The 27,829-nt window shown below is 43.8% G+C and overlaps 1 protein-coding gene across 2 annotated transcripts in view; it reads right to left on the reverse strand.

Moving 5' to 3' along the window:
• The window catches only part of LOC134527916 (apoptosis-stimulating of p53 protein 1), a 1,064,179-nt gene that overhangs the window by 25,724 nt on the left and 1,010,626 nt on the right, over window positions 1-27,829 (reverse strand). For both annotated transcript variants that reach the window (XM_063360949.1, XM_063360948.1), the window contains 9 exons: window positions 19,976-20,163; window positions 14,334-14,551; window positions 12,373-13,002; window positions 11,983-12,136; window positions 10,862-10,975; window positions 10,263-10,382; window positions 6,482-6,711; window positions 4,555-4,940; window positions 3,433-3,663 (listed from right to left, as the gene is read on the reverse strand). In XM_063360949.1, coding sequence (XP_063217019.1) covers window positions 3,433-3,663; window positions 4,555-4,940; window positions 6,482-6,711; window positions 10,263-10,382; window positions 10,862-10,975; window positions 11,983-12,136; window positions 12,373-13,002; window positions 14,334-14,551; window positions 19,976-20,163 — 2,271 coding nt within the window. The remainder of the gene's footprint in view (window positions 1-3,432; window positions 3,664-4,554; window positions 4,941-6,481; window positions 6,712-10,262; window positions 10,383-10,861; window positions 10,976-11,982; window positions 12,137-12,372; window positions 13,003-14,333; window positions 14,552-19,975; window positions 20,164-27,829) is intronic.

Below are 27,829 nucleotides of genomic sequence, written 5' to 3' on the forward strand. Positions count from 1 at the left end.
TTTAATTTGTGAACTATTTTTTTTTGCAACAAAGATTACTGTTACAATTACTGTTAAAAAAAACTTTTTTCTTAAAGGAATTATTCATCCTCATGGTTGGGAAAAAAAAACGCACTTAAAAACAAAACTTCAAAGTCATTGCATTGTATATAAAATTCATAAACTTTCCTGCGATTAAAGTGACTTGTTACTATTCTGGGTTGCTTAGCTGGGCCAACCTAGGATGTAACAACTATATATTTTGCTTTCTGTTTTCCTACATTTGACGCCAACCGGTGCTCCTCTGTCACACAGGCTATTATGCCACAGCGACGCCTATCCTGTAGCGTGTTGTGCAGCACCACGAATGCCACAACGGTGTACGAAAGTGCAGCGAGTGGAATGGCCCCACAACCGATATATTGATATCCGCCGCGTGGCTAGCACACGAAACTTCTGTGTTCCTCAGCAGAAATATTATGTCTCAATCCGCTAGATACAGTTCCCAAACATTATTATGTTTTGCTTTAATTGTTTATTATTAATTAAAATCTTGTCATTACTTGTCTTTCTTAATTAATTAAAGATTATTCACTGTGTGATTAGGCCACAAGGCTCAGCCCGAATCATTCCCACGCGAAGTACGCATTAATTTGTGAACTATTTTTTTTTGCAACAAAGATTACTGTTACAATTACTGTTAAAAAAAACTTTTTTCTTAAAGGAATTATTCATCCTCATGGTTGGGAAAAAAAACGCACTTAAAAACAAAACTTCAAAGTCATTGCATTGTATATAAAATTCATAAACTTTCCTGCGATTAAAGTGACTTGTTACTATTCTGGGTTGCTTAGCTGGGCCAACCTAGGATGTAACAACTATATATTTTGCTTTCTGTTTTCCTACATTTGACGCCAACCGGTGCTCCTCTGTCACACAGGCTATTATGCCACAGCGACACCTATCCTGTAGCGTGTTGTGCAGCACCACGAATGCCACAACGGTGTACGAAAGTGCAGCGAGTGGAATGGCCCCACAACCGATATATTGATATCCGCCGCGTGGCTAGCACACGAAACTTCTGTGTTCCTCAGCAGAAATATTATGTCTCAATCCGCTAGATACAGTTCCCAAACATTATTATGTTTTGCTTTAATTGTTTATTATTAATTAAAATCTTGTCATTACTTGTCTTTCTTAATTAATTAAAGATTATTCACTGTGTGATTAGGCCACAAGGCTCAGCCCGAATCATTCCCACGCGAAGTACGCATTAATTTGTGAACTATTTTTTTTTGCAACAAAGATTACTGTTACAATTACTGTTAAAAAAAACTTTTTTCTTAAAGGAATTATTCATCCTCATGGTTGGGAAAAAAAACGCACTTAAAAACAAAACTTCAAAGTCATTGCATTGTATATAAAATTCATAAACTTTCCTGCGATTAAAGTGACTTGTTACTATTCTGGGTTGCTTAGCTGGGCCAACCTAGGATGTAACAACTATATATTTTGCTTTCTGTTTTCCTACATTTGACGCCAACCGGTGCTCCTCTGTCACACAGGCTATTATGCCACAGCGACGCCTATCCTGTAGCGTGTTGTGCAGCACCACGAATGCCACAATGGTGTACGAAAGTGCAGCGAGTGGAATGGCCCCACAACCGATATATTGATATCCGCCGCGTGGCTAGCAGACGAAACTTCTGTGTTCCTCAGCAGAAATATTATGTCTCAATCCGCTAGATACAGTTCCCAAACATTATTATGTTTTGCTTTAATTGTTAATTATTAATTAAAATCTTGTCATTACTTGTCTTTCTTAATTAATTAAAGATTATTCACTGTGTGATTTGGCCACAAGGCTCAGCCCGAATCATTCCCACGCGAAGTACGCAGAGTGCAGGAAATGTGGCCTTTGTCAGCGCGGAGCTGCCGGAGGCGCGCCAGTTGACGTCTGACCAGCTCAGGGGCCAGAGCATGTATGCACCATAGAGTCCTCACCGCTTGCTTTCACATCCAGGAATCTGCAATAGTGTAATTACTTTCAAATTCTGTCTCATCGACTCCGTGGCTGGCCCCAACCTCAGTGTAGCTTTACCAAACTCACTGATTAGCCTAAATGTAGTGTTCGCAGTTGTGCGTTTGAAAGTTTTCGTCTACTCTTTCGTACTTGGCGGGCCGCGTGTGTGTCCCATCCTTGGGAGTAGGCAGCGCTCTTGGACATTTCCTCATCACACGCACTGGGCCATCCATGGATGATACATGTAAACAATTCATTAAACTTTATTATTTCTTCATTCATTCCCACGGGATCTTGATGTAGGCCGCACCTACACACGTGAGAAACGTGCCCGCGAGAGTCTTTGCTCGTGTTTAAGACCAGGCATTCGCCACATACTGTACTACATCGCCATTGTGGCGATGCTCCACTTAATTGAAGTGAACTTTAATGTTTGTAAGGTGCACTGATCACCTAGCCATCACGCACGCGATCCAAACTGGTTCATTTGTCATCTAGTGTTTTGTTCTGTTAATTATTTCATGCTTTGTCATCCTAAAGTGTTCTCCAGTGTATTTGTGTTCATTGTGTGTTACGTCTTGGACTTAAAACGTTAGGCAATCAATAACTACATTCCGCAACCTGTGGGCCTGCATTCCGCATCATCACCCTTTAACTCGCATAGCGAGCCATAACCGTTCTATCAGTGTGCAAGGCCGTGCTCTAACATACAGGATGGTTGTTGTGGCAACACCATGTACAAGTGACTGTCATGTAATAAACTCATACCGCTTTACCGTCTATCCTGTTCTCATTTAATTGCCGTCTTAGGCCACCTGGCGGAGAACCCCTGTGAGAGCTCACCGGGCATAAAATTCACTTATCCTTATCTAGAGACAGCCCAGACAGCAACACATATTTGCAATTTGATTTAATTATTTTTAAAATGGATATCCAATCTTTGTTCATACTATTAAAATTCAATATTTATATTCAAGAATAATTTGGCATTCATATTCGTATTTGATTATAACTAAAAATCTGATATCACTTAGACCTAGGAACTAAATTTACAATACAACAGCTGAAACGTATGTGAACTGCTGCGTTTAGGAGGTCATATATGCGTATATAGAACTTTTCTCAGAAGAGACATGCATATAAAATAGACAACTGCTTTTTGGGTTTGTAGGTTTGTAATGAATTAAAAATTGATCCAAATTTCAATAGCAACATTAAAAAAACAAACTGTCTAACAAAAACCTTGAAATGTAGAATCGAGTGTTTATTGTAACATGGTTATTTTTAAGTACTTATTAAACACAGCAAGAGAGCAAAATAAATGAAGAAGAAAAAAAAAGTGGTGGGAAGAGAGATAGATTATGAGAGTTATATTAAATTAACAATGTGGATGTAGACGATGATTGTGATGTTTTCCAAAACACACAAACCTGTAAACTGGTGATCCTGACTTGAGTGTACGTTATTTAATGAATCAACCATCATCTCCATTTTCCCATCATCCTTTTTGTTTGGTTTACTGCTCTCTTCTCCAATTACTGGTCCTCGCACGTTGTTGTTTTCCAGTTCAGCTGCTGATAATGCTTGTTCATTTGACACTCTGTCAACTTCATCATTGCTGCCTCCGCTGGGCTCTGTGCAGTTCTGGTTAGACATCCCTCCTGAAATATTACATGCATCAATTATGAACTATAATTCAAGTCATTTAAATACATAAATTCTATGGAAAGAATTAAAATGAGATAAAGATTTTGTCAGAAACTATAGCAAAAGTATGTTCAATAGTACAGTGTTCTAAAATAGAAAAAGTAAACACATTTATTAAATTGTGCACAATTTGATTGGATTATTTTGTAAAGTTTTTAAAACACCAACATGTCACAATGAACTCAACTAGCCAGTTGTTAGATTTACGTAGACAGGTAAGTAACCAGGGGTGGAGGTCCGTGGGGTATGGACCCGTCACCACCAAAACGTTTTATGGGGGAAAAAAATAGTGAAGACAGAATAAGAAAATTACAGCCACTTAGCTACATACTATTACAGAGATCTTTATTTACAGGATTATTGTAATCCTTATAGCGGGCTCTAATAAATGCATTTCCTCCCACATCTTGCCCAACATGTTTCATGCACAGAAGCGGCAGGAATTGTGTTTGCAAGAAGTCTATATATAATGCCAGTTTGCACACGTGTTAGTTGTAAGCATGTCTTTCATACAACTTGACATGTGTGTTTCGCGTATTAAAATTTTTTTGTATAGATATTAAAAACAATTAAATAATAACCAAAATATAAAATGTCCAGTTTTATTTTCTCAAGCAAAAATCAGTACTTAAATTTCTACGTGTAAAGATTCGATTTCTAAAAGAGATTCTCAAAGATTTTAGTGTGACAATTTCTATTAAAACTCAGTTGAAAAGAAAACTTACTCATAAAAGTGTTTTAATGGTTATACGGGACCCCCTCCCTCACAATATCCTGACACAGCACCAGCCTTGACGAGGCCAAAGTGTGATGGTGACACGACACATGGGAAGGACGGAGCGTACCAGACGGGAAGCCCTGGTCGCCGCAGGACACCAGGTCGGCGGGCGGGGCCTCCGTCTCGGGGAAGAAGAAGGCGGGAGGCATCTCGATCCTCCTGTTGATGGTGACGTGGACGCCGCTGGGGCCGGTGCCCGCCAGACCGCCCGTCTTCAGCCTGGGCAGCTCCGACACGGGCTGCTTCTTGATGGTGAGCGGGCGCGCCTTGATGGGCAGGGCGTCTGCGTTGCCGCCCACGCCGCCCGTGCGCCGATGGCTGGGATACGCGGTGGGGATGCCGTCGTCCGGGGGCTCCGACAGCGGCGGGGGAGGAGGGGGAGGTGCCTCGCCCAGCTCCGCCCCGTGAGGGCCGCTCTTCGAAGGCAGGTGCTCTGGGAACGGTGGTCCCGGCCTGGCAGTTCCCGGAAGCAACACGGTAATCTCTCCATCCCTCCACAAGGGAACAAAATATTCTTTGTTCAGCTTACTGTCTAGTTAACTGTGAGGAAACAACAAATGGAAAAACAGAACACAAATCAAGTAAGTTGTAGAAGGAAATGGCCATGGTCTAAAAGCATCTAACATGCAGTTACTGGAGAATCAATGGAATCACAACTCAGGATGGCCAAACTGGGATTATACCCCAAGTCCTGTGAAATTAGAATCCAGTTATTGTTCATTCAGCCACCTTGCTCTGATAAACATTTATTCTCTATCACCTAAGGGTGTTTGTTGTGTCTATGGAAGTAATGGAAGCAGGGTATTTCCTATAATTTCTCCCAAATAAACCTAGCCTGAAAAATGGATAGCTTAATATAATACTCTATTCAAAAAAAAAGTTTTTTTTTTTTTTAATTGTTCTTGCTGAGAGAAGGTAGAGTTACAAAATGCTGAGCATTGAAAGGTATCTAATATCTCTCAACATTCTTTGATCAGAAGAAATTTTTTGTGTTTCTCCACTCCTCATTCACTTCGAGATCCATAGCAGCAATTAATGAAAGAGATACTGGTAATAAACTTGTCAATTCCTTCACAATATTGCCATATGTTCAAATTCATTGTTTTTCGGATTCATCAAAAAAATGGTATTCAGCGATTGTTTACTGATGTACTGTGTTTTCCAAACAGTTGGTTGCAGTCAGATTAGTCATGGCTAATATGAAAGTGGGAAACCTAAAATTTGTCTTGCTTCCGTGGCTTGGGGTGTGTGGAGCCCAACAGCTAATTTTCCAAACTGAGATAGTATGTTCATACTTCAATGGAATTCAGTCAGACACTTGCTGAGATCATAAGTGCTCCTTATCTATTGAAAAACCTATGTTATGTCCACTGGTTCAAAACTGAACCACAGCACTCTGGATTTGATAAAGATGTTAAAAAAAATTATATAAATCAATATTAGCGGCTTCTACCAGGAAACTTCGGAAGCATCAGTGAGGTCATACAACATGGCAAACAACAGTAAAAGACAACAGGTGTGGAGAAATGGCAGCTGAAACTTGGCGTATTATTATTTGCACCATGTCATAGTACATTTTTGAGCAGGTGTATATTGTGTGCTGTAAAACATGTGTATACCACTACAAGTTGCACCATAATTTGTACCATTGCGTACCATAAAGCAGGTGTAAAATCTATAACTGTAGTTCTGAACCCCTTACCCATGCAACTGAACTCAGCTAGTATCTTACTAAAATTTCGTACTTTTTAAATAAAAGAATTCCAAAAAATAATATGCTAAAATTACCAAAACAAAGTTTAAATAAGCACACTCACAAAGAGGATTCGGTACAGCACATGATTGTTGCTGTACTGCAAGAAGAATGATAAAACAGCAGCAAAGGAATGAGTTTAACATGTATTGAAGCTTGTTCCATAGCCAACGATAAGTTAGAATGAAAGCCTGAAGAAAGCCTGCCATGCGAAGACTGGCTGTCCGCATAGCAGATGTACCTAGAGCCGGTGTTCCTGAGCAGAGCAGGGTCGGGCTCGGTCTCCGCCCCCACCACCAGGTGTGTCTGGCGGGGCGGCGGGGTGGGCTTGACTGGCAGCGCAGGCTTGGGCGGCAGTGCCGGCTTCCCCAGCCGGCTGTCCTGGGAGCCTGCGAAGGACTCCGGCGTGCCGAGCGGCGTGGACGAGCCCTGAGGGGGAGACAGCTCCCCTCTCAGCTCTCTCAGAAGTCCCTGTGACAGCACGGCCACCGTTCACACACTCATCCTTCCCCCACCAGTGCTGGCCGAGCTCTACGGTTTCGTAAGACCTTTCGGTAGGGGCAATCATACAAAGAAGAATGCAGGTGAAAAATACTACTTTTAAATAAGCCATAGGTTGCCTTAGAAAACTACCCACTTATGGCCTTAAATACTGAACTTTAGTAGCTTCATTCAACTTTTGGTGAAAGAAAAGTTTAGCACACAAAATTAGGTATTTCAGCAAACATAAATTTAAACACTAAAACAAAATTTGGGCTCACAAGAGGCTGTCACCCTTAACACCCTCCCTTTGGAGACATGCTTGGTTATTTTTTGTCAGTTTGCAAACTAAAGAAGCAAAATAGTTCAATAACATTGATTCAATATAAAATTCTATTAAGGAAATTTATTTTTATTTATACCCAAGTCTAAAAAAGATGGTTCTCCATCAGTAGTTCGTTGGCCATGGGTAAGGAAAGGCCTGCTGTAAATCATAAAGGGATATATTGCTATCTCTGGAAGATGCTTTATATTTTGATTGTTCCAGAGACTTGTCCCAATCTGCAACTCATCATCAACAATCTACAACTACTCAACACTATCAGCTATTTCACATGGCAACTGGCTCCCGTAAGAGCTTAGAGACCTGCAGTTGGTGAAAATGTGCCTTAAAGCTACCATCCTCCTCCAAAAATATAAAAGCAGCTCTTGCAAACTTATAAAGTTTTAAAAAGACATTTTGCTGCTGCATTGTTGTTACAAACTTAGAAATACCAATGGGTTTGAGCTAATTTTGGGCATAACTTACTCTAGTATTTATGTTAGTTTGTCAGGCAGTCGTTACCAGTTATGCAAAAGGTGTCTAAAGTTCTACTGTTATTTTGTTATTAAACATACCCTTTACCAGGGTGTCATGAATACTTTATTCTTACTAAGTCTTGTAATGTCTACTTTGCTCTCCATATTTTGCCATATCATGCATAATAAATATAATCTGTTGTAAATTCACCTTAAAATTTTATGGCAAAAATATTTCCAAACAAAATAATTCAAGCGTACACACGGTTTCTGAACCAATTTGTAAATAATTATTTTGTAAGTAAATACAAAACTTAATTTCGAACTATTTAGACCCTTAACACCAAAGTTGAGCACAGATTGCTCATTTTACTTACCAAAGTTTAAACCAGCAGAAATTTTTTAATTTTATTCAATAATACAAAATGTCAGGGATGACAGCGTAATTCATTTTGAGAGTTCATATTGACAAAGGAGATAGCGGCCTCGATGAATAACCATGGAGCTACAACAATTAACTCAATAAAATCAGCAAAAAACACTGTTCTAGACTCAGCCTATTAAACTGTGCTGAAAAAGATGTTTTATTGTTCAAGGAAATGATACATAGTTTAGGACAGAGGCAGTGAAACTTGTATCACAAGTGTTGTCAAAGTAAATATGATTACCCTAGCAGTCCAACTGTAGTATGAATGAACCTACTGACGTGTGGAAAAAAAACATGATCAATAACTGGTCTAGCATGCAATTCCTAAAACAACAGTTGTTGTCGTGGTGGGGGGGTTGTTGTACTAATAGTCGGGGGAAGCGTTCAAGACGATCTTTACTCGCTCTGTCACTCTTGACGGGTGGCAACACATGAAGTGGGCAAGTGGACTCCGACGAGTCATGATGTGGCCCATGTGGGGCCGAGACTAAAACCCTACCCCCTTCTCCAACCCAAATTTACTAGTCAATTACTTAATTCACTCTGAGCAGCATACACTGGTCTAACCTGTGGGTTCTTAAGGCATCCCACAAACCTGATATTTAGAGGTTTCTGCCACGTGGTCAGAAGCAAACACTTATTCAAGCTAGATATTATGTTGAATTCCTGTTGCCTTTACACGTCCTTGTTACAAAGATTGTTTACCTAATGGATACAATGCCCTAAGGCATGAATAAATTTACTTAAGGTTTTGTCACCCTCATGGCCAAACAGAAATAGGTGCGTTAGTTTCAAAGTCCCAGCACTTGGGAGGAATTAATCATCAAAGCAGCCTGCTGCCCAAGACAGAACTCAAGGATAGAGAAATTTTTTTGGCTAATAAAATTTAAAGAAACATAATGACAAGTCAGTGATGGCAAACAATGAATTCCCCAGGTGTGATGAGGGCAACCTGTCTCAGGGGTCACTAGAATCAGGTTGGGGTAGAATCAGCACGATATTGTGTCTGGTCAGTGCCTTCACGATGACCGTTAAATCATATTGTAATAGTTCTGCATACGTGACAGAAGTAATAAAATCTTGTCCATACTTCCAACAATTTTTCAAAAGTCGCACCAATGTTTTTACGTTTCATCACCATTGCAAACAACACGCAAATGAAACAACACAACGATACTGTACCTCGACAGTGACACTAGGACAACACGTGAACAATATCGAGATTGCAGGGCTATATCATTGTCGCTATATCATTGTCAAGGGCAAAGTGCAGAAAGGGGAAGGAGTGGTTTGAGTCACCAGTTTGCTGCGTAGCAACAGCAGGTGGGGTCAGTACAATTAACTCGCCCGCTGGCAAGTAAATTCGAGTAATGTACCTACTAAGTATAGCGATATATCATCTGTAGAAAAAGTCTTTATTTACTAACATTATAATTTTTTTTTTACAATACTCGTTAGGGTTTTTTGGACATCCGGGTTAGTCAGGTTCTCCTGTAATAGCAATGCAAAGATGTAATAATCACAAGCCCTGGCAATTTTTCTACCTAAAGTAAAATTTCGGCACCTCAAAAGTAATTATTCATTATTTAATCAGTAGCATACTGTTTATGAGCACTTAAACGAGGTGTGTCCGTAAAGTAAATACCTTTTTGGGAAAACTCACATAAAAAATGTTTTTTTAACAGGAAATTGATTTTTACATGAAAGAGCATTTGTTAAACTATTTTTCTACATAGTAACCACCATTTTTCAGACATTTGTCATAGCAGGAAAATAATTTGTCTACACCTTCTTTAAAAAAAAGATGTCGCTAGTGAAGAGAGCCAGTGCTGAACACAGATTTTTGCGTTGTCATTGCTGTCAAAGTGCCTTCCTCCTAATGAATGCTTCAAGTTCAGGAACAAGTGGAAGTCTGCAGATTTATTTTCCACCATAAATTACTAAAAAAAAAAAGTTTTATTTTTCTTCTTTTTTTCACCAATTTTTTCCACCATAAATCACCAAAAATTCACCATAAATCAAGTTGAAAATGAATTTCAGCTGGCTTAACATTATCTGCATTCCAAAACCGTATTACAGAACGAACTTCACAGTGGCGGGATCGGAAATTGTCTTAAACATTTTGAATGCTCACTAACAAATGTAAACACAACACAATCCAGCTCTTATGACTTCAGTGGATAGGCAATGAACCAGAGACACGTGTGCGCATGTGCGGAATTGTGACACTACCGCTGCGGTGAGGTAGAATGAAACGGTACTTATTTTCCGGACACACCTAGTACACACTACTCTACTTAATACTTTTGTATCTCACCTGTGAAGTGGAGCTCAGAGTCTGAGGCTGCACAGGATGTATCTTGGTAGATGATGTTTGATAAATGGGGGAAGGCTTCTGGTGTTGGACAGACGTCGGAGCAACGCTACTCACAGGTTTCTGTTGATGCACAATGAATAAGAAGCAATAATGCCTCTCACAATCACAAGCAGATACTTTAAATGTAAGCCAACAATCTCAACAATTCCTTGGTACAGCTATACTACAACTGATACCACCAGCAAGCTTAAGTTTAACAAGAAAAACTCCTGAAACAATTGGCTCTTGATTGCACTCTGTAGTAGGGAAATGAAATCTATGGTTTATTCCACACTGTTCCTTATTCTCATTACAAACTTATGTTCTTGTATAAACAATAAAAACTTCTATCTTTTTAAGAACTATCCCCACAATAATCAATTGTAGTTGTTTTAAAAAAAACAGTAATTAATAGATATAAATATTATTTAAAAAATGTTATTGTACATGAAGTAACACAAATTACTTTTATTAGGTGTCATTAAACACTTTTGTTTTCAAACACTGCATTTGGGAATCTACACATCCTCTAGTGAATGCTCATCACTCTGCAAATTTACCTGATTGGCCTGAGTTAGTGGGGTGGGGGGAAGAACACCATAACCCAGGGGCTTACTGCCCTTTACGGAGGCTGGCACATGCAGCGTCGCAGAGCCACCGGTAGCAACGCCAGCCTACGATCACACAGCACCAAACCCGGCGTCAAGCCACAAGCAACTACCATCGCCATCTACACCACACTACTTGTAATCATACATCTTGCATGTCCATGGGTCATGGACACTCAATACCAAGCCATTCAAAAGCAAACTACATTCTATCATTTTCTACATACAGTACCGGTACATCATTGCTCAGGTAAGGCAAAGAAAACTAATACAACTAACAAAGCCCTTACATTTATGCACATGCAAATCTTTCCTTTGATTCCAATACTGATAAACTAAACCGAATATTGAAGTAGACTGCAGGCTTTCACTAGTATTGACTAATAAACTATATTGGCTTTCAGTTGTGTTTTCAATCATGATGCAATGCAGAGTGAATTTCAGTATATAATCTACCACTTCGATGTCACTCAAACCTGAAAGCCAAAGTAGTTTATTAAACAGAATATTACATACAATCACACATTTGAAACTGCCCACCAAGCAAATGAAAACACTAACAATACATGGTATGGTGGATCCATGAGGTGGGAAATGGGGAGGGCTGTAAGGCTAACCTATCCTTTTATAACTGCAACTTACACTGGATAAAATAACTTTTTGTCTGAGAAAGCTGGAAAAAAAAAATACTGAACTCTCCCTGAACTTCAGAATTCACCACTGATCTTATATACATTTCTAATAAAAAATTTATGCAAAAGTTAATTTCATATTTAAATTCATCATTTCCCTTTAAGTAAAACAAAAGATAATTTTAAAAAATGTCATTAGATAAATTTTTTGAATATATTGTTGGCTATAAAAAAATTATAAGAGCACTTACAAAGCTTCTGATATAAAATTAGTAAAAAATCATTTATAACAGAATCACCACAGTTATTTTTCCCCCCTCTTTGAAGACAATAGCTAATAATTGTAAATGTCCGCCCCAGAAGCAACATCAGAGAAGTTGAAACCACCCAACAACCAGGGGGTGGGGGGAAAGGAGAGGTCAGCTCGAGCGCTCGCCTCACCTGCGGTCCCCCGGAAGAGCTGCTGCTATTGGTGGCCAGCGACGAGGTGGAGGAGGTCGTCGAGGAAGACCCGCCCACCGGCTGTCCCCTCGTCAGTCCCGGCTGCAGGACCGGGCTCACGTAGGCCGGGTGTGACGAGCCAAACACCCGCACACTGCACATGCAGGAACACTGGTCACTTCCAGGGGCGACTGTATTTCCCGGCTTTAATATCATCTCAGTCTAGCATGAAAAAACCAGTAAAATTATATAACAAATTTTTTTTCCTATAACATAGCCTATATTTAAGAAAATTCAATAAAATCAGAGTATCAGTAAAACCAAGGTTTTTGTCAAGTATCTTATCAGACTCAAGACTACACAGAAACAGCACACACACAACTACCGCACCTGGGCGCGAGGTGGCTCAGCACATGAGACGCTGGTATCTTGGGCTGAGGGAGCTGCTGGTACTCTGCGTGATGCTGCCCTTGGTTCGAGAGGGGAGTCGCCAGGCCCTTGTTGGCACCGGACAGCGCAGGTATCGGGATGCTGTGTACGGTCATCAGGTGCTGGCTTGGGTTGTTGTTGTTGTTGTTGTTATTATTGTTGTTATTGTTATTCAAGATGTTAATGTTGTTCTTGACCACCTGGTTGGCCTCGCCGTTCCTCGTGGCATCATCCTGCTTGTCGCCGCCGCCGACCTTGGAGACGAAGTTGACGGTGAACTTGGTGTTGTAGGGCAGGGTCTGGTACTTGGGGTCGGACTTGCTGCCGCCGAACTCCGGGAGGAAGGCCTCGTCCTGGCCCAGCAGCTGGGAGGGGGCGTCGCCGTTGTGGCCTCCTCCAATCAGCTTGGCGTGCAGGTCCTCGGGCTTCCCCGGGTACGACTGGACCACGTTGTTGCCGTGCCGTAGCTTCTCGTTCTCCCCCAGAGGCACGTGGTGGTACGGCTCCACGGCTGCGATGTTGCCGCTCGTGAGTGGCCTCGGCAGCTTGCCCTTCCCCTGCTGCTGGATGGTCGTCGCGGACGCAGCCGACCTGAAGTGTGGAGCCGTGTGTTTCAGGGAGCATCAAACACTCACTAACTTACAATTATGTGATACATAAATTAATGCTAACAGTTATTATGAAATCATAAAATAAATCTCAAAGCCAGCATGGAAAGACAAAAAGTTAGTTTTTTTATAACTAGTTATTTGTAAGTTTTTTAAGTTAAGCCAAATTTCCCTTTGATGAATTGATGTGATCACGATTATGATCTTCAGTGCAATGAAATATCAGTTAAGGATCATCCTCACTCACCATTTAGTTCTTACAGAACTTCCACTATTTAAGAATTATGTATCACCTGTAAAATGCTTCACAAAAACTGCAATTTATAAAACATCAGGTGACTATTTTAAATTAAAATTTTTTTATATCACTAATTGTATCACTAGCACTCACTGGAAGTTAGAACCTACCACAGCTTGGTTATACAAACAAATTAGCCTGTGTAGTCTTATTTTTAAAATATTTATTAATCAAAATCTGAAAATAACAAAAGTGAAGCCAAACATTAAAAAAAAAATTACTCGAATAAAAAAAATTACAAACATGTATTTCTAAATTTTTTTTAGGGTATTTGTCTCTCGTTACCCCCCCCCCCCCCCTTCTTCCCTTTTTTTACATTTTTTACATGTAGAAAAGCTGTTAGGCTACACTCCCACCGGTGGTAAATTCTGATAATTGAAGATTAGGAGAAATATTTGTTTATATGTGTATTTAATTTCCTACCTACCATTGTATTATTATGATTTTATTACGTGATGTGACCAATATCTTTGTACAAACCTGTAAACACAAAAAAAAATATCGATGCAATAAACTAAACTAAAAATTATAAATAAAAAAAAGTAAACATGATTTGTTATGCTCCCAATTCTTGTTACCAAAACTATTGAAAGTATTTTTTTCCTTGTCAGTAATTTTCAGTTATATGTAAAATAATTGCGTGGACTTTATTAAAACACTCACGATGAACTTATAAATCAATATTTAATGGATTAAAAACATGTAAGGCACAGTCAAATTTCATATCAAGAGAATTTTTCCCATTGTAAGTTTCATCTTGTGATAAATTGCCACGTAAAATATATTAGTTTAAATAAACATAGACAGAAAAACCTACCATTTTGATTTTATAAAACTGAATACTTAAAATTATTGAAACACCAATCACAAATCTATGTAATAAATACAGACATGTTTTAATGCTAGCAATTATTATGACAGGAAGATTGCTACAGAAATGTTCAATTCTTTGAATGAATATAAAAAAAAACCACACCTGAGCTTTCACTCTAGCAATGTGAGTGTCTGTTGTGTACCTGAGAGGAGCTTGCTGATTGGCCAGCACCGCAGCCTTGTTGCTGGCAGCATTGATCTGGTTGGCCAGCTGCTGGTTGAGGAGTCGCTTCCTGTGCAGCCGGTCCTGCAGCTCGGATATCCTCCTGTCGATGCTGGACATCTCCTCTTGCTTCTGCGACAGCACCTCGCGCTGCTGTGACAGCCGCGCATTCTGCTGCTCGTTGAGCTTGTTGCGGCACTGCAGCAGAGCACACAGCTGTGTCCTGCCGCACACCGCTGGTCAGTCACTCACTCACCACCAACACAACCCAACCTGCTTTACCATTTAATACCATTTCTTGGACACACGCCATTGCAGTTTTGCACTGTTTGACAAGGGAAAAAAAAATTCAAGAACGCAAATTAATAAGTAAAAATGAAAACATAAACCCACAGGGAACAAGCCCAAATCAGCTACGTTGAACAGATAAACCAACAATGTACATAAACAGGCATTATGGACAACATGACTACGACAGCACGGACAAACACATTAACTACTTAAATATCAGACATCACAAGAATTCAGAACCTGATGACAGGAACAGATGCAAGTTCCCAAAACGTCGCAAATGTTTTGTCATATAGGGAACTTACTGTGTTCGTCGCTGTTGTTGTTGTGTTGCCCCATAATACATGTTTATCTTCATCATTGTGTTTTTATATTTGCTGCATTGCCCAGGTATTGTTACCTGCCTGCAATAACTGTTATTGTTTCAATTGTTGTGTCATTGTAAGCCTACTGTATTCGTCTATGATATATTTTTTTTTCATGACTAAATACCTTCCACAGAATTATTGTGCTGTATGATATTTAAGTTTGAATGTGTTCGTCTGTGCTGTCGTCATTGTGTTGTCCATAATACCTGTTTAGGTATATCGTTAAGTTTATCTGTTTGACATAGTTGACTTAGGCTTGTTCTCTGTGGGTTTATGTTTTCATTTTTATTTCTCAGTTTGCATTTTAGAATTTTTTTCTTGACAATTAGTGCAATACTGCAATGACTAATGTCCAAAAAAATTGTATCAAATAAAAATTCCCAATTGCATATATCATTTACAGAACCTATTTTACCATGTTTCGTAAACAATTTTCCAAAACTTATCTATTCTTATTAGCTGGCAAGTTTAAACACAGCCAGTGTTAATGTTGTTGAGCTCAATTTTACTAGTTTACACAGTGTAAAAAGTAGTTGATCCATGGAAAAGGAAATGACTTTCTAATGTCTTATAGTCCAGAGGGTAGGTAAAAAAAAAAAGTGGGTTTGCCTTGCAGTGAAAACACCAAGTTATTCAACATGGTAGACGACGGGAAAACTTATGGCAACCGAAAAACCACACAATTTTATGATTTTTTAAAAAAAAAAAATTATTTTTCTAAGTTTACAAAAATGTGAGAGATTTTTCCAATAAAATAATATAATATAAAATTTCCTAAAATTTAAATTCCTAAACCTTTTCTGTGGTACGAAAGTTAAGTGAGCTACAGCTTGCTTGAACATGGAAATTTTCTCTCAACTTGATAAAATAATTTAAATGAAGTTTTTTATACATACTTTATTTTACTGTATATTGACACTTTTAACTGTCATTGGTGAAACCTTTTTCAACTGACTGATGACTTGTAATCGAACCATAGTACTCACAGCCAGGGCCAATAATGCCTGTATGAAGGTTGTTGCTGCAAAATTTAAACAAGCCTTGTACAAGCTCGAAGGTATAGGACCCACTGCAAAATAATGGGTTCAATACTTTTTTATGATAAAATATAGGCAACTGGAAACTCCACCTTGACTCCGCTCAAAAAAGCACTACAATTATTCCACACAGCGGACTATTACTTAAATCCGAAAAGTGTGCACCACTACCTTCAAGAAATGTTAAAATTAGAAAAAATAATGGACCAATCTGAACTTCACGATTTCACACTAAGGGAACTTCACAATAACAGACTCCAAGAAGCACTGTAGTGGAATATGGTCAGACCAAACCATGAAGCAAATACTACTTAATGAAGAATAAAAAACCAGTGTAGAGGTCACAAATGGGAGAAGCTTTTCAGACAGTGTTTCGGCAAAATATAGACTCTGGCAATGATATTTATGCACATCTGTGGTGAATATTTAGATTTAAGTGATTTATATTATGAAACACCAGAGCAGCATGTGGACATGCAAAAGTCTTGTGTCGGCAGAGACAGATGTGACTCAGTTAAACTGCGAGAGTTGCTGTCACAAAACCCCTCTCTTTTCAGACACTGACACTGTATGGTCATTAACGAGTGGTATTTTTGGAGGAGCATATGTTAACTTAAGTGCCTTTTGGCTCAAGAGGTTAGCATTGAAAGAGATGGATAACACTAAATAAATTATCTGGGGGGAAAATTTCGGACGAAAACTTAAAAAAAAAAAGTATATCAAGATAAATTTACAGGAATAGCGAAAATTAATAATGAACATTACGTACACGGCCGAGCCTTAAGTGGAGCTGTTTAGTGAGTGACCAGAACAACTCTCCTCCCAACATGGCAATCCAGACTCCATTCCTCGCGGGGTGGAAACCCAGAGAGGTTCGCTGGTGGGAAACACGACGGACGTTGCCGTGGGTCGTAGAGCCACAGGGTGAGACGATATGTTACCGCCTCCCTTTTGTATTAATATTTTGTTCAGCGTAAAATCCTTGTTCTGACATTATTCGTTTACATAATATGTTTTGTTAATTTTTTTAAGATTCAAAAGGATAGTTTTAAGTTTAGCCATTTGTTTTAATTTCACATTTTATTTACACTTGCTTTGTTTTATGAGAACTTTTAAGAGTTGGCGGACATAAGAATCTCCTGTCCAGAGACGTTCATGAATCTCTACTTTTTTGTAAAACCCTTAAAATTGTCATATACTAAGTAAAGCTCATGTATGTGTTTTACTATGCCTTGCCACGCTATAATTTAGGTTAACGGTGGTACTTGGTACCGCGTACTTTGAGTATCTGTACGATTTATAGCATTTGATTAGTGTGTCGCGGCACGGGGCGCGGTGACCGCCCGGGCTCAGGCCGCGGGGGTCTGGAGTTGCGAGCGGGCCAGGGGGCCAACTGCGCGGGCGGAATATGGCTGCTAGGAAACCTGTGCGGTTGAGAAATAACAACATGAACAATTAACTTTTAAAAATAATGAAAACAATGAAATTTTTTAAAACATGATAACTTAAATAAAATAAAAAGTAATTTCACAAACCTTCTTAGATCATAATTTATGGAATTGTGTATTAATGGAGTGCCGAATTGAGTATAATGGGAAAATATTATACTTTGGAATAATTTTTGACAGTGTTGAATGATCACGGTAGCAATGAAATAAGCATGGCTGTCATGTTCACATGTGTGCACGTGAGTAGGTTTTTTTTTTTTTAATTGAAACTGATGTTATGGTTTTCAACACTCATACTTTGCGGCTATGAAGTTTTTAATTTTTGAAACAAAATATAAAGCATTTTAACATAGTGTTTTGGTTGTTCCGCATTGCAAGATAGATAAATCTTAATCATCCATTGTGAATATTCCCAGCAACGAACGACCACAAAGAAAAAAAATCAAGGTGGCCAACATTTACTTTCAAAACGTCAACGACTTTTAGGTTGCTAGGTTGGTTATAAATACAGCACAGTTCGCTCATTTCCAAACACAATAAGGGCCTATCTTCCTGGTTTTGTGAGCGGAGCCTCACAGCGATCTGGAACTGGGTCACACCGCCTGTCTGCGGCGTCCATCAAGACTCATCCGATCATGTTTCAGGCCCTGAGCATTTCGTCTGCACTTTTACTACGTCCAACAACGTAGGTGCGTATCGAACAGGACCATGTTGAAGCTACTTTTTGTCGCTTCGAGCTCACCGTAATTAAGTTCACTGCCGAAACTGTCTATCCTTAGTAAATTAACATAAAACCCCGCGCTGTGTTACTTTTTTTTTTATTTTTTAGAAAATCGTCTTCTTTCTCTATTTTTCTTTCTATGCTGTTTGACCCCTTACGATATACTTCTAGTCGAGGTTGGACTTGCTAAAGAAGTTTAATATAACTTCTATCACGTGTACTGAGAGACACACGCTTAGTTTTTTTTTTTTTCAAAATGTTGTTCACTTTTGTTTAGGGCTCGCATACGTGTAGTTATGCTCTTAAGTAACTCGCCAATCGAATTTTGATTTAACGTTTTCAGTCGTAAGTAAATGAACAGCAACGAGATCGCGAAGTCTGGAGAAGTAATCAGTGTGCGACTTCTCTGCTGTTATTTTGTGAGTGAACTTATTCGCTTAAGTTCGCGGAGGAAGCTGTTACATGACTCGTTGCACCTAGGTGTGCGGAGATTAACTTTACAAAGTTTGGTAAGAAGTACTTTCCAAACTGTTACCAACTCTTGGCAATAATTTACATGCAGATAGGGCGTGTGCTAGCGTGGCGAAAGTGTCGCACGGGAGCGGCTTGTAGCAAGCAGCAAAAACTGAAATTAATTTGGGCTACGAACAGAAAAATATCAAGATTTTTTTCATTTAAGGCTTTCTTTTTTATTACTTTGCAAGTGAGCGAAACTAATTTACGGTAGACGGACACACACTACTGCTAGTCACCGCGAGTAGACTTTATTTTATTTTTTTTAATTTGGCAAATTAAAGAAAACTCATGTTAACATATTATCTTTTCAGTTCCCGGAACGCTTAATGTGTTTTGGTACTTAATAAAATTTTATTGAATTTTTATTGTTTGCGCCAAACTGATATTGTTATCTAAATTCATGTCAAAACAAATGGTATATGGTACAGTATGATGCCTACCATTCTCTGGTTCTATTATTTTAGTTAGTAAACCACCTCAGATGATACCTGTTGATTGTGTGACAAACAGAACCTAATTTATTTGGCCTGCGCAGTTGATTTTATGCAGGTACAGTCGCTTTGCGAGTCATTCTAGTGAAAGACCGGAAAGAGATTTAATTATTTGCAATTGAACTATTTTTGCCTTTTGCGCAAGTTAGTTGATATTGTCTTTGAAAGATTTATGCAATGGGAGTGAATGACTTGATGTAAGCCTTTTGGGACATACGCTTGTGCTGTCATCATTTGTGGTTTTTTTTTTTTTTTTTTCGTTCTGTTAGTCCATTTTTCTTTGTTTTTCTTTGTCTGTTGACCATATTCCTGTTGTGGAGTATTGTGTGGCGTTAATCCTGACAACAGCAATTTTTTTTGCTTAATTTGTGTTTTTTTGTAGTTTTCTTCTACAGACATACATGTGCTAACAGGGGCACAACAACTAAATTTGCAAAAGGGGGGGGGGGGGGGCAATATACCTTTTTATAAAGAATCATCAATCCCCCTTATTGAAGCGGGGGGTCCGGGGGTCCTCCCCCGGGAAAATTTGTATTTCAAGGTGGAAAATGGTGCTATTTAAGCAGTTTTATTATCTAAAAATTGATTACACAGCACTTTCTTTGCCCCCGTTTGCCCCCACTTCAAGGTTTCGGACGGGGGGGGGGGGGGAATACCCTTGCCCCCCCCCTGTTGTTGCGCCCCTGTGTGCTAAGCAATGGCGTATGTCCCAAAGCTTGCATCAAGTCAGTTGGTATCGGTTGCACTCACCACGAGCTCCCGGCGCAGCTTGTCCAGCTCCAAGGAGGCGGGCGACGGCGCCGCCTGCTGGTCCCTCACGCCGCGCCCTCTGCGCAGCTCCTCGAGCTGGCGGGTCAGCTCCTCCACCTTGGCCACCGCCACGCACAGCTCCTTCTCCTTCTCGTTGAAGAGCGCGCGGATCGAGTCCAGGTCCGAGGCTGCAACACGCACCTCTACCTAGCGCACCGTCTCTAACCCTGCTGGCAGGTCAGCTCCTCCACCTTGGCCACCGCCACGCACAGCTCCTTCTCCTTCTCGTTGAAGAGCGCGCGGATCGAGTCCAGGTCCGAGGCTGCAACAGGCATCTCTACCTAGCGCACCGTCTCTAACCCTGCTGGCAGGTCAGCTACTCCACCAGTAACCACCACACACAGATCCTTCTCCTTCTCGTTGAAGAGCGCGCGGATCGAGTCCAGGTCCGAGGCTGCAACACGCACCTCTACCTAGCGCACCGTCTCTAACCCTGCTGGCAGGTCAGCTCCTCCACTTTAGTCACCACCACACACAGCTCCTTCTCCTTCTCGTTGAAGAGCGCGCGGATCGAGTCCAGGTCCGAGGCTGCAACACGCACCTCTACCTAGCGCATCGTCTCTAACCCTGCTGGCGGGTCAGCTACTCCAACCTTAGTCACCACCACACACAGCTCCTTCTCCTTCTCGTTGAAGAGCGCGCGGATCGAGTCCAGGTCCGAGGCTGCATCACGCATCTCTACCTAGCGCACCGTCTCTAACCCTGCTGGCAGGTCAGCTCCTCCACCAGTCACCACCACACACAGATCCTTCTCCTTCTCGTTGAAGAGCGCGCGGATCGAGTCCAGGTCCGAGGCTGCAACACGCACCTCTACCTAGCGCACCGTCTCTAACCCTGCTGGCAGGTCAGCTCCTCCACCTTGGCCACCGCCACGCACAGCTCCTTCTCCTTCTCGTTGAAGAGCGCGCGGATCGAGTCCAGGTCCGAGGCTGCAACACGCACCTCTACCTAGCGCACCGTCTCTAACCCTGCTGGCAGGTCAGCTCCTCCACTTTAGTCACCACCACACACAGCTCCTTCTCCTTCTCGTTGAAGAGCGCGCGGATCGAGTCCAGGTCCGAGGCTGCAACAGGCATCTCTACCTAGCGCACCGTCTCTAACCCTGCTGGCAGGTCAGCTCCTCCACCTTGGCCACCGCCACGCACAGCTCCTTCTCCTTCTCGTTGAAGAGCGCGCGGATCGAGTCCAGGTCCGAGGCTGCAACACGCACCTCTACCTAGCGCACCGTCTCTAACCCTGCTGGCAGGTCAGCTCCTCCACCTTGGCCACCGCCACACACAGCTCCTTCTCCTTCTCGTTGAAGAGCGCGCGGATCGAGTCCAGGTCCGAGGCTGCAACACGCACCTCTACCTAGCGCACCGTCTCTAACCCTGCTGGCAGGTCAGCTCCTCCACTTTAGTCACCACCACACACAGCTCCTTCTCCTTCTCGTTGAAGAGCGCGCGGATCGATTCCAGGTCCGAGGCTGCAACAGGCATCTCTACCTAGCGCACCGTCTCTAACCCTGCTGGCAGGTCAGCTACTCCACCAGTAACCACCACACACAGATCCTTCTCCTTCTCGTTGAAGAGCGCGCGGATCGAGTCCAGGTCCGAGGCTGCAACACGCACCTCTACCTAGCGCACCGTCTCTAACCCTGCTGGCAGGTCAGCATCTCCACTTTAGTCACCACCACACACAGCTCCTTCTCCTTCTCGTTGAAGAGCGCGCGGATCGAGTCCAGGTCCGAGGCTGCAACACGCACCTCTACCTAGCGCATCGTCTCTAACCCTGCTGGCGGGTCAGCTACTCCAACCTTAGTCACCACCACACACAGCTCCTTCTCCTTCTCGTTGAAGAGCGCGCGGATCGAGTCCAGGTCCGAGGCTGCATCACGCATCTCTACCTAGCGCACCGTCTCTAACCCTGCTGGCAGGTCAGCTCCTCCACCAGTCACCACCACACACAGATCCTTCTCCTTCTCGTTGAAGAGCGCGCGGATCGAGTCCAGGTCCGAGGCTGCAACACGCACCTCTACCTAGCGCATCGTCTCTAACCCTGCTGGCAGGTCAGCTCCTCCACTTTAGTCACCACCACACACAGCTCCTTCTCCTTCTCGTTGAAGAGCGCGCGGATCGAGTCCAGGTCCAAGGCTGCAACACGCATCTCTACCTAGCGCACCGTCTCTAACCCTGCTGGCAGGTCAGCTACTCCACCAGTCACCACCACACACAGCTCCTTCTCCTTCTCGTTGAAGAGCGCGCGTATCGAGTCCAGGTCCGAGGCTGCAACAGGCATCTCTACCTAGCGCACCGTCTCTAACCCTGCTGGCAGGTCAGCTACTCCACCAGTCACCACCACACACAGATCCTTCTCCTTCTCGTTGAAGAGCGCGCGGATCGAGTCCAGGTCCGAGGCTGCATCACGCATCTCTACCTAGCGCACCGTCTCTAACCCTGCTGGCAGGTCAGCTACTCCACCAGTCACCACCACACACAGATCCTTCTCCTTCTCGTTGAAGAGCGCGCGGATCGAGTCCAGGTCCGAGGCTGCATCACGCATCTCTACCTAGCGCACCGTCTCTAACCCTGCTGGCAGGTCAGCTACTCCAACCTTAGTCACCACCACACACAGCTCCTTCTCCTTCTCGTTGAAGAGCGTGCGGATCGAGTCCAGGTCCGAGGCTGCATCACGCATCTCTACCTAGCGCACCGTCTCTAACCCTGCTGGCAGGTCAGCTACTCCACTTTAGTCACCACCACACACAGCTCCTTCTCCTTCTCGTTGAAGAGCGCGCGGATCGAGTCCAGGTCCGAGGCTGCATCACGCATCTCTACCTAGCGCACCGTCTCTAACCCTGCTGGCAGGTCAGCTACTCCACTTTAGTCACCACCACACACAGCTCCTTCTCCTTCTCGTTGAAGAGCGCGCGGATCGAGTCCAGGTCCGAGGCTGCATCACGCACCTCTACCTAGCGCATCGTCTCTAACCCTGCTGGCAGGTCAGCTCCTCCACTTTAGTCACCACCACACACAGCTCCTTCTCCTTCTCGTTGAAGAGCGCGCGGATCGAGTCCAGGTCCGAGGCTGCATCACGCACCTCTACCTAGCGCATCGTCTCTAACCCTGCTGGCAGGTCAGCTCCTCCACTTTAGTCACCACCACACACAGCTCCTTCTCCTTATCGTTGAAGAGCGCGCGGATCGAGTCCAGGTCCGAGGCTGCAAAAGGCATCTCTACCTAGCGCACCGTCTCTAACCCTGCTGGCAGGTCAGCTACTCCACCAGTCACCACCACACACAGATCCTTCTCCTTCTCGTTGAAGAGCGCGCGGATCGAGTCCAGGTCCGAAACTGCATCACGCATCTCTACCTAGCGCATCGTCTCTAACCCTGCTGGCAGGTCAGCTACTCCAACCTTAGTCACCACCACACACAGCTCCTTCTCCTTCTCGTTGAAGAGCGCGCGGATCGAGTCCAGGTCCGAGGCTGCATCACGCATCTCTACCTAGCGCACCGTCTCTAACCCTGCTGGCAGGTCAGCTACTCCAACCTTAGTCACCACCACACACAGCTCCTTCTCCTTCTCGTTGAAGAGCGCGCGAATCGAGTCCAGGTCCGAGGCTGCATCACGCATCTCTACCTAGCGCACCGTCTCTAACCCTGCTGGCAGGTCAGCTCCTCCACTCTAGTCACCACCACACACAGCTCCTTCTCCTTCTCGTTGAAGAGCGCGCGTATCGAGTCCAGGTCCGAGGCTGCATCACGCACCTCTACCTAGCGCATCGTCTCTAACCCTGCTGGCAGGTCAGCTCCTCCACTTTAGTCACCACCACACACAGCTCCTTCTCCTTCTCGTTGAAGAGCGCGCGGATCGAGTCCAGGTCCAAGGCTGCAACACGCATCTCTACCTAGCGCACCGTCTCTAACCCTGCTGGCAGGTCAGCTACTCCACCAGTCACCACCACACACAGCTCCTTCTCCTTCTCGTTGAAGAGCGCGCGTATCGAGTCCAGGTCCGAGGCTGCAACAGGCATCTCTACCTAGCGCACCGTCTCTAACCCTGCTGGCAGGTCAGCTACTCCACCAGTCACCACCACACACAGATCCTTCTCCTTCTCGTTGAAGAGCGCGCGGATCGAGTCCAGGTCCGAGGCTGCATCACGCATCTCTACCTAGCGCACCGTCTCTAACCCTGCTGGCAGGTCAGCTACTCCACCAGTCACCACCACACACAGATCCTTCTCCTTCTCGTTGAAGAGCGCGCGGATCGAGTCCAGGTCCGAGGCTGCATCACGCATCTCTACCTAGCGCACCGTCTCTAACCCTGCTGGCAGGTCAGCTACTCCAACCTTAGTCACCACCACACACAGCTCCTTCTCCTTCTCGTTGAAGAGCGTGCGGATCGAGTCCCGGTCCGAGGCTGCATCACGCATCTCTACCTAGCGCACCGTCTCTAACCCTGCTGGCAGGTCAGCTACTCCACTTTAGTCACCACCACACACAGCTCCTTCTCCTTCTCGTTGAAGAGCGCGCGGATCGAGTCCAGGTCCGAGGCTGCATCACGCATCTCTACCTAGCGCACCGTCTCTAACCCTGCTGGCAGGTCAGCTACTCCACTTTAGTCACCACCACACACAGCTCCTTCTCCTTCTCGTTGAAGAGCGCGCGGATCGAGTCCAGGTCCGAGGCTGCATCACGCACCTCTACCTAGCGCATCGTCTCTAACCCTGCTGGCAGGTCAGCTCCTCCACTTTAGTCACCACCACACACAGCTCCTTCTCCTTCTCGTTGAAGAGCGCGCGGATCGATTCCAGGTCCGAGGCTGCAACACGCATCTCTACCTAGCGCACCGTCTCTAACCCTGCTGGCAGGTCAGCTACTCCACCAGTCACCACCACACACAGCTCCTTCTCCTTCTCGTTGAAGAGCGCGCGGATCGAGTCCAGGTCCGAGGCTGCAACAGGCATCTCTACCTAGCGCACCGTCTCTAACCCTGCTGGCAGGTCAGCTACTCCACCAGTCACCACCACACACAGATCCTTCTCCTTCTCGTTGAAGAGCGCGCGGATCGAGTCCAGGTCCGAGGCTGCAACACGCACCTCTACCTAGCGCATCGTCTCTAACCCTGCTGGCAGGTCAGCTCCTCCACTTTAGTCACCACCACACACAGCTCCTTCTCCTTCTCGTTGAAGAGCGCGCGGATCGAGTCCAGGTCCGAGGCTGCAACACGCACCTCTACCTAGCGCACCGTCTCTAACCCTGCTGGCAGGTCAGCTCCTCCACTTTAGTCACCACCACACACAGCTCCTTCTCCTTATCGTTGAAGAGCGCGCGGATCGAGTCCAGGTCCGAGGCTGCAACACGCATCTCTACCTAGCGCACCGTCTCTAACCCTGCTGGCAGGTCAGCTCCTCCACTTTAGTCACCACCACACACAGATCCTTCTCCTTCTCGTTGAAGAGCGCGCGGATCGAGTCCAGGTCCGAGGCTGCAACACGCACCTCTACCTAGCGCATCGTCTCTAACCCTGCTGGCAGGTCAGCTCCTCCACTTTAGTCACCACCACACACAGATCCTTCTCCTTCTCGTTGAAGAGCGCGCGGATCGAGTCCAGGTCCGAGGCTGCAACACGCACCTCTACCTAGCGCATCGTCTCTAACCCTGCTGGCAGGTCAGCTCCTCCACTTTAGTCACCACCACACACAGCTCCTTCTCCTTATCGTTGAAGAGCGCGCGGATCGAGTCCAGGTCCGAGGCTGCATCACGCATCTCTACCTAGCGCACCGTCTCTAACCCTGCTGGCAGGTCAGCTCCTCCACTTTAGTCACCACCACACACAGATCCTTCTCCTTATCGTTGAAGAGCGCGCGGATCGAGTCCAGGTCCGAGGCTGCAACACGCACCTCTACCTAGCGCACCGTCTCTAACCCTGCTGGCAGGTCAGCTCCTCCACTTTAGTCACCACCACACACAGCTCCTTCTCCTTCTCGTTGAAGAGCGAGCGGATCGAGTCCAGGTCCGAGGCTGCATCACGCACCTCTACCTAGCGCACCGTCTCTAACCCTGCTGGCAGGTCAGCTCCTCCACTTTAGTCACCACCACACACAGCTCCTTCTCCTTCTCGTTGAAGAGCGCGCGGATCGAGTCCAGGTCCGAGGCTGCATCACGCACCTCTACCTAGCGCACCGTCTCTAACCCTGCTGGCAGGTCAGCTACTCTACCAGTCACACAGCAACCACAAGACTGATCGTGTGTTGGGAAGGCTCCGGTTCAGTCCGAACTGGGGCCTTAAGGGGACTGGCAGGGAGCTGACAGGTGAGCGCTGCGCTGGACCAGGTCAGAGGGCAGCCAGGTGGTCGCGGTGATTATGAGGAACTGATTACCAGTCGCTACCTCGCGGGAACGGGTCGATGGCAGGACATCACTTTTAGTGTAATTAAGTCTTACAGCGGCTCACACAGTCGTGACTTGGAAGAAGAGAGGCAGAACTCCAGGTGAAGAACCTGCAACTTCAATGCTTACGGTTTGCGTACCTGTCAGTGCCTTCCACCTTCGGGTTTCGTGAAAGTTGCCCGAATAATACTATCACGTTCTAGAAAAAAACATTTTGAGTCGTTCAACTAGTAATCGGAAGATCAATAAGTATTGATCATGTATGATAAAACATTCATAGAGAAGAAGAAGTGGTACCTATGATTAATATTATGAAAATACTAGCCGTGCTACTTGTCTTTGATGAATTAGATTTCCGTTCAGTGGCATAGCGTTCTCATGCTCCGTATTTACCGATACAGCTTGTGGCTGGTGCACTGGCGTTAGTGTATTTTGGTATAATTTTGTTTGGTAGAATTTTGTTTTTCGGCAATTTGGTCTGTTTAGATTGTTATAATTTAAATATTTGTTTTGGATAATAGGATTACAATAATATTTTCGAAATTATATCTTTGCAACCTTTTGTAGTTAAAAGGCTCTTATTTTCTAAATCGGGTTTCGCATATTTTTTTTTATATTCCTGAAGGGAGGGAGGGGTCCGGACTTCCAGGACATCCCCCTTAACCCCTCACGGCTATGTACTTCACTGCGGGGCTCGTTTACGACGGACATCGGAGGGCCTAAGTATTGCTAGGCCACTTCCACATGCAGTGAGGCAGTTCATCTGTAGTTACAACTTTTCTACCATTTATGCCCCACTATGTTCCTCGGGCGTGGAACTTCCGATGCGTCGGATGATTCGGATGGTGCATGCTTCGTAACGACTGTGGTTTCAAGCTTCAAATGGATTCGCACGCCGAGTTGCCAGTAATGTGATTTTTGTGCACAGCGCAATTGAATTGAGAGAACTTCGAGAACGGGATGGCGAAACAGCGATTTGTCAGTCGAAAGTACTGAACTTTTAAAATAAAATTTAAGTACGGCCATTTCAGTAGCTACGGGACTCCCAAGTTTAAATTGAAATCTGTTCAATGGCTATAAAGACATTTGAGAGTAAAATTAAAGGATTTCGTTTCCAGCAGGAAAGTAATTTAAATTGCAATTTTATGAAAACATTTCAATTCTCTATTGATGTATTTCTTAATCAAAAGACGCCAGTATTAATTAGCTGAGAAGAAATTTTAATTATACTGAATAACTTAGGAATCATATTTTATCATGGCAATTTAGTTTTTTTTTTTTTTTCAATATTACTCAGTGGCAAACAAGTAGTTTGAGCTTTACAGATCACTGCCATTTATTGTGTTTTGTAGAGAATTTTCGATTGCGTCGGAGTTGGTAAAATTTAAATTGCTGTTAGAATTTTTAATCGTTGATTCATT

This window comes from Bacillus rossius, chromosome 1 (assembly GCF_032445375.1).
Source record: "Bacillus rossius redtenbacheri isolate Brsri chromosome 1, Brsri_v3, whole genome shotgun sequence".
Taxonomy (NCBI): Eukaryota; Metazoa; Arthropoda; class Insecta; order Phasmatodea; family Bacillidae; genus Bacillus; species Bacillus rossius.